General features: G+C 51.2%; 1 protein-coding gene across 1 annotated transcript; it reads left to right on the top strand.

Moving 5' to 3' along the window:
• Nucleotides 1-11826: 11826 nt before the first annotated feature.
• CHST7 (carbohydrate sulfotransferase 7) lies at nt 11827-15944 on the top strand. The gene has a single exon (XM_073664484.1). It carries the CDS (start codon nt 11942-11944, stop codon nt 13226-13228), a length of 1287 nt encoding a protein of 428 aa, XP_073520585.1. The 5' UTR covers nt 11827-11941; the 3' UTR covers nt 13229-15944.
• Nucleotides 15945-16754: the final 810 nt, after the last annotated feature.

The following is a 16754-nucleotide window of genomic DNA, read 5'->3' on the forward strand; positions in this document are numbered from 1 at the left end:
TCTCCCTCCCGTGTCCCTCCCGCACAGCAGGGTAATATACACACAGGGTATATAGTATATCAGTGCTGTGCCCTTCTCCCACCCGTGTACCCCCGCACAGCAGGGTAATATACACACAGGGTATATAGTATATATCAGTGCTGTGCCCTTCTCCCACCCGTGTCCCCCCCGCACAGCAGGGTAATATACACACAGGGTATATAGTATATATCAGTGCTGTGCCCTTCTCCCTCCCGTGTCCCCCCGCACAGCAGGGTAATATATACACAGGGTATATAGTATATATCAGTGCTGTACCCTTCTCCCACCCGTGTCCCCCCCCGCACAGCAGGATAATATACACACAGGGTATATAGTATATATCAGTGCTGTGCCCTTCTCCCTCCCGTGTCCCCCCGCACAGCAGGGTAATATATACACAGGGTATATAGTATATATCAGTGCTGTGCCCTTCTCCCTCCCGTGTCCCCCCGCACAGCAGGGTAATATACACACAGGGTATATAGTATATCAGTGCTGTACCCTTCTCCCACCCGTGTCCCCCCCGCACAGCAGGGTAATATACACACAGGGTATATAGTATATATCAGTGCTGTACCCTTCTCCCTCCCGTGTCCCCCCGCACAGCAGGGTAATATACACACAGGGTATATAGTATATATCAGTGCTGTGCCCTTCTCCCACCCGTGTCCCCCCGCACAGCAGGGTAATATATACACAGGGTATATAGTATATATCAGTGCTGTACCCTTCTCCCACCCGTGTCCCCCCGCACAGCAGGGGAATATACACACAGGGTATATAGTATACATATATCAGTGCTGTGCCCTTCTCCCACCCGTGTCCCCCCCCGAACAGCAGGATAATATACACACAGGGTATATAGTATATATCAGTGCTGTGCCCTTCTCCCACCCGTGTCCCCCCCCGCACAGCAGGATAACATACACACAGGGTATATAGTATATATCAGTGCTGTACCCTTCTCCCTCCCGTGTCCCCGCGCACAGCAGGGGAATATACACACAGGGTATATAGTATATATCAGTGCTGTGCCCTTCTCCCTCCCGTGTCCCTCCCGCACAGCAGGGTAATATACACACAGGGTATATAGTATATATCAGTGCTGTGCCCTTCTCCCTCCCGTGTCCCCCCGCACAGCAGGGTAATATATACACAGGGTATATAGTATATATCAGTGCTGTACCCTTCTCCCACCCGTGTCCCCCCCCGAACAGCAGGATAATATACACACAGGGTATATAGTATATATCAGTGCTGTGCCCTTCTCCCACCCGTGTCCCCCCCCGCACAGCAGGATAACATACACACAGGGTATATAGTATATATCAGTGCTGTACCCTTCTCCCTCCCGTGTCCCCGCGCACAGCAGGGGAATATATACACAGGGTATATAGTATATATCAGTGCTGTGCCCTTCTCCCTCCCGTGTCCCTCCCGCACAGCAGGGTAATATACACACAGGGTATATAGTATATCAGTGCTGTGCCCTTCTCCCACCCGTGTACCCCCGCACAGCAGGGTAATATACACACAGGGTATATAGTATATATCAGTGCTGTACCCTTCTCCCACCCGTGTCCCCCCCCGCACAGCAGGATAATATACACACAGGGTATATAGTATATATCAGTGCTGTGCCCTTCTCCCTCCCGTGTCCCCCCGCACAGCAGGGTAATATATACACAGGGTATATAGTATATATCAGTGCTGTACCCTTCTCCCACCCGTGTCCCCCCCCGCACAGCAGGATAATATACACACAGGGTATATAGTATATATCAGTGCTGTGCCCTTCTCCCTCCCGTGTCCCCCCGCACAGCAGGGTAATATATACACAGGGTATATAGTATATATCAGTGCTGTGCCCTTCTCCCTCCCGTGTCCCCCCGCACAGCAGGGTAATATACACACAGGGTATATAGTATATCAGTGCTGTACCCTTCTCCCACCCGTGTCCCCCCCGCACAGCAGGGTAATATACACACAGGGTATATAGTATATATCAGTGCTGTACCCTTCTCCCTCCCGTGTCCCCCCGCACAGCAGGGTAATATACACACAGGGTATATAGTATATATCAGTGCTGTGCCCTTCTCCCACCCGTGTCCCCCCGCACAGCAGGGTAATATATACACAGGGTATATAGTATATATCAGTGCTGTACCCTTCTCCCACCCGTGTCCCCCCGCACAGCAGGGGAATATACACACAGGGTATATAGTATACATATATCAGTGCTGTGCCCTTCTCCCACCCGTGTCCCCCCCCGAACAGCAGGATAATATACACACAGGGTATATAGTATATATCAGTGCTGTGCCCTTCTCCCACCCGTGTCCCCCCCCGCACAGCAGGATAACATACACACAGGGTATATAGTATATATCAGTGCTGTACCCTTCTCCCTCCCGTGTCCCCGCGCACAGCAGGGGAATATACACACAGGGTATATAGTATATATCAGTGCTGTGCCCTTCTCCCTCCCGTGTCCCTCCCGCACAGCAGGGTAATATACACACAGGGTATATAGTATATCAGTGCTGTACCCTTCTCCCACCCGTGTCCCCCCGCACAGCAGGGCAATATACACACAGGGTATATAGTATATATCAGTGCTGTGCCCTTCTCCCTCCCGTGTCCCCCCGCACAGCAGGGTAATATATACACAGGGTATATAGTATATATCAGTGCTGTACCCTTCTCCCACCCGTGTCCCCCCCCGAACAGCAGGATAATATACACACAGGGTATATAGTATATATCAGTGCTGTGCCCTTCTCCCACCCGTGTCCCCCCCCGCACAGCAGGATAACATACACACAGGGTATATAGTATATATCAGTGCTGTACCCTTCTCCCTCCCGTGTCCCCGCGCACAGCAGGGGAATATATACACAGGGTATATAGTATATATCAGTGCTGTGCCCTTCTCCCTCCCGTGTCCCTCCCGCACAGCAGGGTAATATACACACAGGGTATATAGTATATCAGTGCTGTGCCCTTCTCCCACCCGTGTACCCCCGCACAGCAGGGTAATATACACACAGGGTATATAGTATATATCAGTGCTGTGCCCTTCTCCCTCCCGTGTCCCCCCGCACAGCAGGGTAATATATACACAGGGTATATAGTATATATCAGTGCTGTACCCTTCTCCCACCCGTGTCCCCCCCCGCACAGCAGGATAATATACACACAGGGTATATAGTATATATCAGTGCTGTGCCCTTCTCCCTCCCGTGTCCCCCCGCACAGCAGGGTAATATATACACAGGGTATATAGTATATATCAGTGCTGTGCCCTTCTCCCTCCCGTGTCCCCCCGCACAGCAGGGTAATATACACACAGGGTATATAGTATATCAGTGCTGTACCCTTCTCCCACCCGTGTCCCCCCCGCACAGCAGGGTAATATACACACAGGGTATATAGTATATATCAGTGCTGTACCCTTCTCCCACCCGTGTCCCCCCGCACAGCAGGGGAATATACACACAGGGTATATAGTATACATATATCAATGCTGTGCCCTTCTCCCACCCGTGTCCCCCCCCGAACAGCAGGATAATATACACACAGGGTATATAGTATATATCAGTGCTGTGCCCTTCTCCCACCCGTGTCCCCCCCCGAACAGCAGGATAATATACACACAGGGTATATAGTATATATCAGTGCTGTGCCCTTCTCCCACCCGTGTCCCCCCCCGCACAGCAGGATAACATACACACAGGGTATATAGTATATATCAGTGCTGTACCCTTCTCCCTCCCGTGTCCCCGCGCACAGCAGGGGAATATACACACAGGGTATATAGTATATATCAGTGCTGTGCCCTTCTCCCTCCCGTGTCCCTCCCGCACAGCAGGGTAATATACACACAGGGTATATAGTATATATCAGTGCTGTGCCCTTCTCCCTCCCGTGTCCCTCCCGCACAGCAGGGTAATATACACACAGGGTATATAGTATATCAGTGCTGTGCCCTTCTCCCACCCGTGTACCCCCGCACAGCAGGGTAATATACACACAGGGTATATAGTATATATCAGTGCTGTGCCCTTCTCCCACCCGTGTCCCCCCCGCACAGCAGGGTAATATACACACAGGGTATATAGTATATATCAGTGCTGTGCCCTTCTCCCTCCCGTGTCCCCCCGCACAGCAGGGTAATATATACACAGGGTATATAGTATATATCAGTGCTGTGCCCTTCTCCCTCCCGTGTCCCCCCGCACAGCAGAGTAATATACACACAGGGTATATAGTATATCAGTGCTGTACCCTTCTCCCACCCGTGTCCCCCCCGCACAGCAGGGTAATATACACACAGGGTATATAGTATATATCAGTGCTGTACCCTTCTCCCTCCCGTGTCCCCCCGCACAGCAGGGTAATATACACACAGGGTATATAGTATATATCAGTGCTGTGCCCTTCTCCCTCCCGTGTCCCCCCGCACAGCAGGGTAATATATACACAGGGTATATAGTATATATCAGTGCTGTGCCCTTCTCCCTCCCGTGTCCCCCCGCACAGCAGGGTAATATACACACAGGGTATATAGTATATCAGTGCTGTACCCTTCTCCCACCCGTGTCCCCCCCGCACAGCAGGGTAATATACACACAGGGTATATAGTATATATCAGTGCTGTACCCTTCTCCCACCCGTGTCCCCCCGCACAGCAGGGTAATATACACACAGGGTATATAGTATATATCAGTGCTGTGCCCTTCTCCCACCCGTGTCCCCCCGCACAGCAGGGTAATATATACACAGGGTATATAGTATATATCAGTGCTGTACCCTTCTCCCTCCCGTGTCCCCCCGCACAGCAGGGTAATATACACACAGGGTATATAGTATATATCAGTGCTGTGCCCTTCTCCCACCCGTGTACCCCCGCACAGCAGGGTAATATATACACAGGGTATATAGTATATATCAGTGCTGTACCCTTCTCCCACCAGTGTCCCCCCGCACAGCAGGGTAATATACACACAGGGTATATAGTATATCAGTGCTGTGCCCTTCTCCCACCCGTGTACCCCCGCACAGCAGGGTAATATACACACAGGGTATATAGTATATATCAGTGCTGTACCCTTCTCCCTCCCGTGTCCCCCCGCACAGCAGGGTAATATACACACAGGGTATATAGTATATATCAGTGCTATGCCCTTCTCCCACCCGTGTCCTCCCCGCACAGCAGGGTAATATACACACAGGGTATATAGTATATATCAGTGCTGTGCCCTTCTCCCACCCGTGTACCCCCGCACAGCAGGGTAATATATACACAGGGTATATAGTATATATCAGTGCTGTACCCTTCTCCCACCAGTGTCCCCCCGCACAGCAGGGTAATATACACACAGGGTATATAGTATATCAGTGCTGTGCCCTTCTCCCACCCGTGTACCCCCGCACAGCAGGGTAATATACACACAGGGTATATAGTATATATCAGGGCTGTGCCCTTCTCCCACCCGTGTCCCTCCAGAACAGCAGGGTAATATATACACAGGGTATATAGTATATATCAGTGCTGTACCCTTCTCCCACCCGTGTCCCCCCGCATAGCAGGGTAATATACACACAGGGTATATAGTATATATCAGTGCTGTGCCCTTCTCCCACCCGTGTACCCCCGCACAGCAGGGTAATATATACACAGGGTATATAGTATATATCAGTGCTGTACCCTTCTCCCTCCCGTGTCCCCCCGCACAGCAGGGTAATATACACACAGGGTATATAGTATATATCAGTGCTGTGCCCTTCTCCCACCCGTGTACCCCCGCACAGCAGGGTAATATACACACAGGGTATATAGTATATATCAGTGCTGTGCCCTTCTCCCTCCCGTGTCCCCCCGCACAGCAGGGTAATATATACACAGGGTATATAGTATATATCAGTGCTGTACCCTTCTCCCACCCGTGTCCCCCCCCGAACAGCAGGATAATATACACACAGGGTATATAGTATATATCAGTGCTGTGCCCTTCTCCCACCCGTGTCCCCCCCCGCACAGCAGGATAACATACACACAGGGTATATAGTATATATCAGTGCTGTACCCTTCTCCCTCCCGTGTCCCCGCGCACAGCAGGGGAATATATACACAGGGTATATAGTATATATCAGTGCTGTGCCCTTCTCCCTCCCGTGTCCCTCCCGCACAGCAGGGTAATATACACACAGGGTATATAGTATATCAGTGCTGTGCCCTTCTCCCACCCGTGTACCCCCGCACAGCAGGGTAATATACACACAGGGTATATAGTATATATCAGTGCTGTGCCCTTCTCCCTCCCGTGTCCCCCCGCACAGCAGGGTAATATATACACAGGGTATATAGTATATATCAGTGCTGTACCCTTCTCCCACCCGTGTCCCCCCCCGCACAGCAGGATAATATACACACAGGGTATATAGTATATATCAGTGCTGTGCCCTTCTCCCTCCCGTGTCCCCCCGCACAGCAGGGTAATATATACACAGGGTATATAGTATATATCAGTGCTGTGCCCTTCTCCCTCCCGTGTCCCCCCGCACAGCAGGGTAATATACACACAGGGTATATAGTATATCAGTGCTGTACCCTTCTCCCACCCGTGTCCCCCCCGCACAGCAGGGTAATATACACACAGGGTATATAGTATATATCAGTGCTGTACCCTTCTCCCTCCCGTGTCCCCCCGCACAGCAGGGTAATATACACACAGGGTATATAGTATATATCAGTGCTGTGCCCTTCTCCCACCCGTGTCCCCCCGCACAGCAGGGTAATATATACACAGGGTATATAGTATATATCAGTGCTGTACCCTTCTCCCACCCGTGTCCCCCCGCACAGCAGGGGAATATACACACAGGGAATATAGTATACATATATCAATGCTGTGCCCTTCTCCCACCCGTGTCCCCCCCCGAACAGCAGGATAATATACACACAGGGTATATAGTATATATCAGTGCTGTGCCCTTCTCCCACCCGTGTCCCCCCCGAACAGCAGGATAATATACACACAGGGTATATAGTATATATCAGTGCTGTGCCCTTCTCCCACCCGTGTCCCCCCCCGCACAGCAGGATAACATACACACAGGGTATATAGTATATATCAGTGCTGTACCCTTCTCCCTCCCGTGTCCCCGCGCACAGCAGGGGAATATACACACAGGGTATATAGTATATATCAGTGCTGTGCCCTTCTCCCTCCCGTGTCCCTCCCGCACAGCAGGGTAATATACACACAGGGTATATAGTATATATCAGTGCTGTGCCCTTCTCCCTCCCGTGTCCCTCCCGCACAGCAGGGTAATATACACACAGGGTATATAGTATATCAGTGCTGTGCCCTTCTCCCACCCGTGTACCCCCGCACAGCAGGGTAATATACACACAGGGTATATAGTATATATCAGTGCTGTGCCCTTCTCCCACCCGTGTCCCCCCCGCACAGCAGGGTAATATACACACAGGGTATATAGTATATATCAGTGCTGTGCCCTTCTCCCTCCCGTGTCCCCCCGCACAGCAGGGTAATATATACACAGGGTATATAGTATATATCAGTGCTGTGCCCTTCTCCCTCCCGTGTCCCCCCGCACAGCAGAGTAATATACACACAGGGTATATAGTATATCAGTGCTGTACCCTTCTCCCACCCGTGTCCCCCCCGCACAGCAGGGTAATATACACACAGGGTATATAGTATATATCAGTGCTGTACCCTTCTCCCTCCCGTGTCCCCCCGCACAGCAGGGTAATATACACACAGGGTATATAGTATATATCAGTGCTGTGCCCTTCTCCCTCCCGTGTCCCCCCGCACAGCAGGGTAATATATACACAGGGTATATAGTATATATCAGTGCTGTGCCCTTCTCCCTCCCGTGTCCCCCCGCACAGCAGGGTAATATACACACAGGGTATATAGTATATCAGTGCTGTACCCTTCTCCCACCCGTGTCCCCCCCGCACAGCAGGGTAATATACACACAGGGTATATAGTATATATCAGTGCTGTACCCTTCTCCCACCCGTGTCCCCCCGCACAGCAGGGTAATATACACACAGGGTATATAGTATATATCAGTGCTGTGCCCTTCTCCCACCCGTGTCCCCCCGCACAGCAGGGTAATATATACACAGGGTATATAGTATATATCAGTGCTGTACCCTTCTCCCTCCCGTGTCCCCCCGCACAGCAGGGTAATATACACACAGGGTATATAGTATATATCAGTGCTGTGCCCTTCTCCCACCCATGTACCCCCGCACAGCAGGGTAATATATACACAGGGTATATAGTATATATCAGTGCTGTACCCTTCTCCCACCAGTGTCCCCCCGCACAGCAGGGTAATATACACACAGGGTATATAGTATATCAGTGCTGTGCCCTTCTCCCACCCGTGTACCCCCGCACAGCAGGGTAATATACACACAGGGTATATAGTATATATCAGTGCTGTACCCTTCTCCCTCCCGTGTCCCCCCGCACAGCAGGGTAATATACACACAGGGTATATAGTATATATCAGTGCTATGCCCTTCTCCCACCCGTGTCCTCCCCGCACAGCAGGGTAATATACACACAGGGTATATAGTATATATCAGTGCTGTGCCCTTCTCCCACCCGTGTACCCCCGCACAGCAGGGTAATATATACACAGGGTATATAGTATATATCAGTGCTGTACCCTTCTCCCACCAGTGTCCCCCCGCACAGCAGGGTAATATACACACAGGGTATATAGTATATCAGTGCTGTGCCCTTCTCCCACCCGTGTACCCCCGCACAGCAGGGTAATATACACACAGGGTATATAGTATATATCAGGGCTGTGCCCTTCTCCCACCCGTGTCCCTCCAGAACAGCAGGGTAATATATACACAGGGTATATAGTATATATCAGTGCTGTACCCTTCTCCCACCCGTGTCCCCCCGCATAGCAGGGTAATATACACACAGGGTATATAGTATATATCAGTGCTGTGCCCTTCTCCCACCCGTGTACCCCCGCACAGCAGGGTAATATATACACAGGGTATATAGTATATATCAGTGCTGTACCCTTCTCCCTCCCGTGTCCCCCCGCACAGCAGGGTAATATACACACAGGGTATATAGTATATATCAGTGCTGTGCCCTTCTCCCACCCGTGTACCCCCGCACAGCAGGGTAATATACACACAGGGTATATAGTATATATCAGTGCTGTACCCTTCTCCCTCCCGTGTCCCCCCGCACAGCAGGGTAATATATACACAGGGTATATAGTATATCAGTGCTGTGCCCTTCTCCCACCCGTGTCCCCCCCCGCACAGCAGGATAACATACACACAGGGTATATAGTATATATCAGTGCTGTACCCTTCTCCCTCCCGTGTCCCCGCGCACAGCAGGGGAATATACACACAGGGTATATAGTATATATCAGTGCTGTGCCCTTCTCCCTCCCGTGTCCCTCCCGCACAGCAGGGTAATATACACACAGGGTATATAGTATATATCAGTGCTGTGCCCTTCTCCCTCCCGTGTCCCTCCCGCACAGCAGGGTAATATACACACAGGGTATATAGTATATCAGTGCTGTGCCCTTCTCCCACCCGTGTACCCCCGCACAGCAGGGTAATATACACACAGGGTATATAGTATATATCAGTGCTGTGCCCTTCTCCCACCCGTGTCCCCCCCGCACAGCAGGGTAATATACACACAGGGTATATAGTATATATCAGTGCTGTGCCCTTCTCCCTCCCGTGTCCCCCCGCACAGCAGGGTAATATATACACAGGGTATATAGTATATATCAGTGCTGTGCCCTTCTCCCTCCCGTGTCCCCCCGCACAGCAGAGTAATATACACACAGGGTATATAGTATATCAGTGCTGTACCCTTCTCCCACCCGTGTCCCCCCCGCACAGCAGGGTAATATACACACAGGGTATATAGTATATATCAGTGCTGTACCCTTCTCCCTCCCGTGTCCCCCCGCACAGCAGGGTAATATACACACAGGGTATATAGTATATATCAGTGCTGTGCCCTTCTCCCTCCCGTGTCCCCCCGCACAGCAGGGTAATATATACACAGGGTATATAGTATATATCAGTGCTGTGCCCTTCTCCCTCCCGTGTCCCCCCGCACAGCAGGGTAATATACACACAGGGTATATAGTATATCAGTGCTGTACCCTTCTCCCACCCGTGTCCCCCCCGCACAGCAGGGTAATATACACACAGGGTATATAGTATATATCAGTGCTGTACCCTTCTCCCACCCGTGTCCCCCCGCACAGCAGGGTAATATACACACAGGGTATATAGTATATATCAGTGCTGTGCCCTTCTCCCACCCGTGTCCCCCCGCACAGCAGGGTAATATATACACAGGGTATATAGTATATATCAGTGCTGTACCCTTCTCCCTCCCGTGTCCCCCCGCACAGCAGGGTAATATACACACAGGGTATATAGTATATATCAGTGCTGTGCCCTTCTCCCACCCGTGTACCCCCGCACAGCAGGGTAATATATACACAGGGTATATAGTATATATCAGTGCTGTACCCTTCTCCCACCAGTGTCCCCCCGCACAGCAGGGTAATATACACACAGGGTATATAGTATATCAGTGCTGTGCCCTTCTCCCACCCGTGTACCCCCGCACAGCAGGGTAATATACACACAGGGTATATAGTATATATCAGTGCTGTACCCTTCTCCCTCCCGTGTCCCCCCGCACAGCAGGGTAATATACACACAGGGTATATAGTATATATCAGTGCTATGCCCTTCTCCCACCCGTGTCCTCCCCGCACAGCAGGGTAATATACACACAGGGTATATAGTATATATCAGTGCTGTGCCCTTCTCCCACCCGTGTACCCCCGCACAGCAGGGTAATATATACACAGGGTATATAGTATATATCAGTGCTGTACCCTTCTCCCACCAGTGTCCCCCCGCACAGCAGGGTAATATACACACAGGGTATATAGTATATCAGTGCTGTGCCCTTCTCCCACCCGTGTACCCCCGCACAGCAGGGTAATATACACACAGGGTATATAGTATATATCAGGGCTGTGCCCTTCTCCCACCCGTGTCCCTCCAGAACAGCAGGGTAATATATACACAGGGTATATAGTATATATCAGTGCTGTACCCTTCTCCCACCCGTGTCCCCCCGCATAGCAGGGTAATATACACACAGGGTATATAGTATATATCAGTGCTGTGCCCTTCTCCCACCCGTGTACCCCCGCACAGCAGGGTAATATATACACAGGGTATATAGTATATATCAGTGCTGTACCCTTCTCCCACCCGTGTACCCCCGCATAGCAGGGTAATATACACACAGGGTATATAGTATATATCAGTGCTGTGCCCTTCTCCCACCCGTGTCCCCCCGCACAGCAGGGTAATATACACACAGGGTATATAGTATATATCAGTGCTGTGCCCTTCTCCCACCCGTGTACCCCCGCACAGCAGGGTAATATACACACAGGGTATATAGTATATATCAGTGCTGTACCCTTCTCCCTCCCGTGTCCCCCCGCACAGCAGGGTAATATACACACAGGGTATATAGTATATATCAGTGCTGTACCCTTCTCCCTCCCGTGTCCCCGCGCACAGCAGGGTAATATACACACAGGGTATATAGTATATATCAGTGCTGTGCCCTTCTCCCACCCGTGTCCCCCCGCACAGCAGGACGGGCAGCGGTATTCCCACGGCTGTGATGTGACGAGCTGACGGTATCACTGTAATCCGTGGTCGGAGGACACGGCCCCACCCCGGGGCGGGATGCCAGGAAGTGGCCGCAAGTTCGAGCACCTCCGCTGAAGGCAGGAGCGGACGGACCGGCCACTATGGAGTGACGGCATGGGGCGGCGGGCACGGAGCTTGTGGCTGCTGCTGCTGATGTACGCGGCGCTCATGCTCCTCTTCCTCTCGGTAATGTTACGTGAAGGCTGGCGGACTGACAGGAAAGGTTTGGCGGATCAGGAGGACTACGCAGCGAGATGGAACCGTTCCCCTCCCCGGCGGCTGTGCCCCAGCCTGGAGCAGTCTCTGTGGGAGGATGAGGAGGAGGGCCCCGGCTCCCCGCTGCCCCGCACACACGTGTACCTGCACGCCACCTGGCGGAGCGGCTCGTCCTTTTTGGGGGAACTCTTCAACCAGCACCCCGGCGTCTTCTACCTGTACGAGCCGGCATGGCACATGTGGCAGTCGCTGTACCCTGGGGACGCGGAGAGCCTGCAGGGGGCGCTGAGGGACCTGCTGGGCTCCCTGTTCCGCTGTGACTTCTCCGCGCTGCGGCTGTACACCGGGGACAACCTTACCTCCGCGGGGCTGTTCGGCTGGAAGAGTAACAAGGTGATCTGCAGCGCCCCCTTTTGTTTAGCGCCTGCGGGAGACCCCAGCTCCACTGCTGGGGGGCGCAGGGACAGAGTGGGACTTGTGGAGCCTAAGGACTGCGAGCTGCACTGCCCGACGCGGCCGCTGCGGGACCTGGAGGCGGAGTGTCGGCGCTACCCTGTGGTCGTCATTAAAGACGTGCGGCTCCTGGACCTGGCCTCCCTGCGGCCGCTGCTGCGGGATCCCGGCCTCAACCTGCGGGTGGTCCAGCTATTCCGGGACCCCAGAGCCGTGCACAACTCCCGGCTCCGCTCCAAGCGCTCCCTGCTGCGGGAGAGCCTGCAGGTGCTGCGCAGCCGCCTGCGCGGAGCCGACCCGGCCGGCAGAGCCCTACAGCAGCAGCTGCTGCACCAGGGAGGGGCCGACTACCTGCTGAGCGGGTCCCTGGAGGTCATCTGCCAGGCCTGGCTGCGGGACCTTCTCCTGGTGCGGGGCCCCAGCCCACCCTGGCTCCGCCACCGGTACCTGAAGGTCCGCTACGAGGACCTGGTGCTCGCCCCACAGAAGGAGCTGCGCCGCCTGCTGCGCTTTACTGGACTGTCCGCGCTGCCAGAGCTGGAGAACTTCATGCTGAACATGACCCGCGGAGCCAGCTACTCCTCAGACAAGCCCTTCCTGGTGTCCGCCCGCAATGCCAGAGAGGCGGTGAGCGCCTGGAGGGAGCGGCTGAGCAGGGAGCAGGTCCGTAGGGTGGAGGAGGCCTGTGGGGACGCCATGCAGGTGCTCTCCTACCGGCCGCAGGGCGGCTGAGGCTACACCGCTGACTACAAAGCCGACTACAGATGAGACTTCCGTTACCAGCCAGTCCTGGCTGACCCAAGTGTTCTTTAATGGGAATAGTGTTCCCCTCCCCCCATGGTTACTACTGTATTCACAGTGCTGAGATCCCACTGACTCCAGGCCTTATCTAGGTGTGAAGATAAGAATAATACTTTATAGGTATATTGGGGGGGCGGCGTTTCCTTAGATAAGTGTTTGACAATCAGAATGTAGCAAGTTTACATTATTTGTATATGGGGTGGTGAGGGTTGTGGTTAGCTACATTGCCCTGGTGGCACAGATACTAAGAGGTGTTTCTAGGATATGCCAGGGGCTCATGTACAAATATACGGTTATTTTACTGTAATTTCATGTATTTTTTAGTGTTATTTATAGGGACAAGTCTGATACTTTTTAATGTGTTAATATAATATCAAAGAACCTACATTGATCCCAGTTTAGGTCCCTTCTTCCACATTGTGAGAAGAAATCCTGGTGCAATGGTAGGTCTGGGGCCCAGGAGCTTGTAGAGATCGCTCCCTACCTGGTTGAGGTCCATTGTGGGGAGAGCGGCTGGAGCATGGCCCTCTAGGAGCGGCTCAAGCTTGGCTCCTGTGTAGTTGATGAATTTACACTCCATTTTGTTCGGGGGATTTGAGATGCCCACATTTATAGTGTTTTGTTCCATGGCTGTGGAGTTAGGGAGATTAGGGTCCCACACTCCAACTCCAGCTCTGACTCCTTCCCAAACAGTAATAACAAATGTTCTGTAATAACATGGTAACACCACTGTGTATAAAGAGGGGCCGTATAGAACACAGGCTATATTTATAGTACTGTTCTTTCTAAACTTGTCTAAATTCCTAAGAAACCAATGTTAATGGCAGATAGAGTGTGTGTGTGAGATATATATTATATAGACACATACACACACACATATATATTTTAAAGCTGGTCTTGGCATATTTCTTCTGCCTCCACCCAAAGCTAGCTACAGTTCGTTAGCCTGCTCTTTACATGGGACTTTAAAGGACTCTGTAGCATCCGATAACGCTATTGACCTGCCAATGTAGGGTTAATCTGCAGGTCAATAGTGTTAGGAAGGTGCCTGACCGCTGTAGTGAAAGTGCGGCACCCAATAGAGAATGAACGTTATTCCTCTTGGGGCCATCAGCTTTCAATCACACAGGTGTGCCAGCCTGGCTACAGTCACTGCTCACTATAATGTAAGTGGTGGCAGTAAGCATGTCCCAGCACTTTCACTGACATCCAGCTCAGCTGTGCATCAATGCAGAGACGGCTGTCAGTCACAGTGCCGGTGTGTGCTTACAGTCACTTCTCACTATGTAAGTGGTGGCAGTAAGCATGTCCCAGCACTTTCTCTGACATCCAGCTCAGCTGTGCATCAATGCAGAGACGGCTGTCAGTCACAGTGCCGGTGTGTGCTTACAGTCACTTCTCACTATGTAAGTGGTGGCAGTAAGCATGTCCCAGCACTTTCACTGACATCCAGCTCAGCTGTGCATCAATGCAGAGACGGCTGTCAGTCACAGTGCCGGTGTGTGCTTACAGTCACGTCTCACTATGTAAGTGGTGGCAGTAAGCATGTCCCAGCACTTTCACTGACATCCAGCTCAGCTGTGCATCAATGCAGAGACGGCTGTCAGTCACAGTGCCGGTGTTTGCTTACAGTCACTTCTCACTATGTAAGTGGTGGCAGTAAGCATGTCCCAGCACTTTCACTGACATCCAGCTCAGCTGTGCATCAATGCAGAGACGGCTGTCAGTCACAGTGCCGGTGTGTGCTTACAGTCACTTCTCACTATGTAAGTGGTGGCAGTAAGCATGTCCCAGCACTTTCACTGACATCCAGCTCAGCTGTGCATCAGTGCAGAGACGGCTGTCAGTTACAGTGCCGGTGTGTGCTTACAGTTGCTGCTCTGTGCTGTGAGTGGTGATTGTAGATGTCCGGCACGTCTGTGTGACTGGCGGTTCCCAGGAGAAATAAAGTTATTTTTCTCCCGGGGACCGCGCTTTCAGTACAGTGGTCGGGCACCTTCCTATTGCTATTAACCTGCAGAGTAACCCTATATCTGCAGGTTAATAGCGTTATTGGACCTGACAAGCTCCCTTTAATGTTCACATTAGGAGGAATATCTGCTCTTTGAAGCCAGTGTAAAGGCTTATTACCGACTGCTGTTTCTTCCATCTATCTGTCTCCTAATTTAAATCTACATTTGATAGTTTATCTAAAAGTAGGGCACAAATGGGAGGACGACTATAGGTTGTGAGTACACAGGGATTGTTAGTCTGGGCAAACGTTTGTCTGCATAGGACTGTAATTAAGAAACTTAAGGAGCTGCAATCAATTTTTTTTAAGAAAAATATGTGCCTTGGTCCTCAAAAGGGGTTGTCCATGACTAAGATATTGATGACTTACCCTGAGAATAGCAGACACTGAGCTGCAGTAACTCTACACAGCAGTATTATAGCGGGGTTTGCCAGGGCCCAGGACAAGACAAAAAGTTTGCACCTTCTAACCCGAGAACCATGAACACTGCCCAAGTCCCTTCCTCCAGTCCAGTATTGAACCCCTTAACTTCCAAGCACATATGTTGTATTTTAAGAAAATACTGATGTAATTCCAGTTTGCTCTTTGATCCTTTAATTATTTTCTGCTTTAAAGTAAAAGTTTATTACAACGTTAGTGGTTTGTTTGTTTGATTTTTCAGGGGACACAATTTTAAAATTTGGGATTGTTTTCCCAGCAAGTTTCTATTTTTCTTCCCACAAAATTAGAAGTGAAAAAAGAGACCGTTTAACTCTTGCTGTCTCAGTCACTGCTGATGTGCTCTGCATAGGCAGTGACTTATATAACAAAGCTCAGTTTATTATACTGAGAGCTCTGTCATCTCAGTCGCTGCCTTAGCTGCTGATGACAAACCCATTTTGACTGCTGCGCTTTACATAAGAAGCTCTGGCACTGACCGAGATGTCAAAGCATCCACCTAGATCACAGGCTGCCAACCCAGCATTCTCTGCAACTTTCCGCCAACCCAAGTAGAAGCTTCAGTATGGCAGAAGGCATAATTTCACGTCATCATTGACTTTGGAGCCCAGTGCAAGTGCCCCTATTTCTCCCCCCTCCACCTGGTAACAGCTGATCGGTGGATATACCCAGGGGACAGACAATAGTGGGTACAGAGATTGCCATCACCTCTGGTCCCAGGGAGTATAGGGGGCCAAAAAAGTTCCTTTGGCACTTATGGGAAGACCTATACTATTAAAGTCAAGTTATTGTTGGGGGGGAGTTTTTGAAGATTTTACATTGGGGCCCACAAACTTCAAGTTACTCTACATGGGGAGCCGGTTGTTGAACCCCCACTTATCTGATATTGATGACTTAGCCTAAGGCTACATTCACGTTGAGTATTTGGTCAGTAGTTTACATCAGTATTTGTAAGCCAAAGCCAGGAGAGGAACAATCAGTCACCACTTCTGCATTTTGACCAAAATA

Source organism: Phyllobates terribilis, unplaced genomic scaffold, assembly GCF_046119375.1.
Source record: "Phyllobates terribilis strain yellow unplaced genomic scaffold, ASM4611937v1 Scaffold_2__4_contigs__length_985480577, whole genome shotgun sequence".
NCBI lineage: Eukaryota > Metazoa > Chordata > Amphibia > Anura > Dendrobatidae > Phyllobates > Phyllobates terribilis.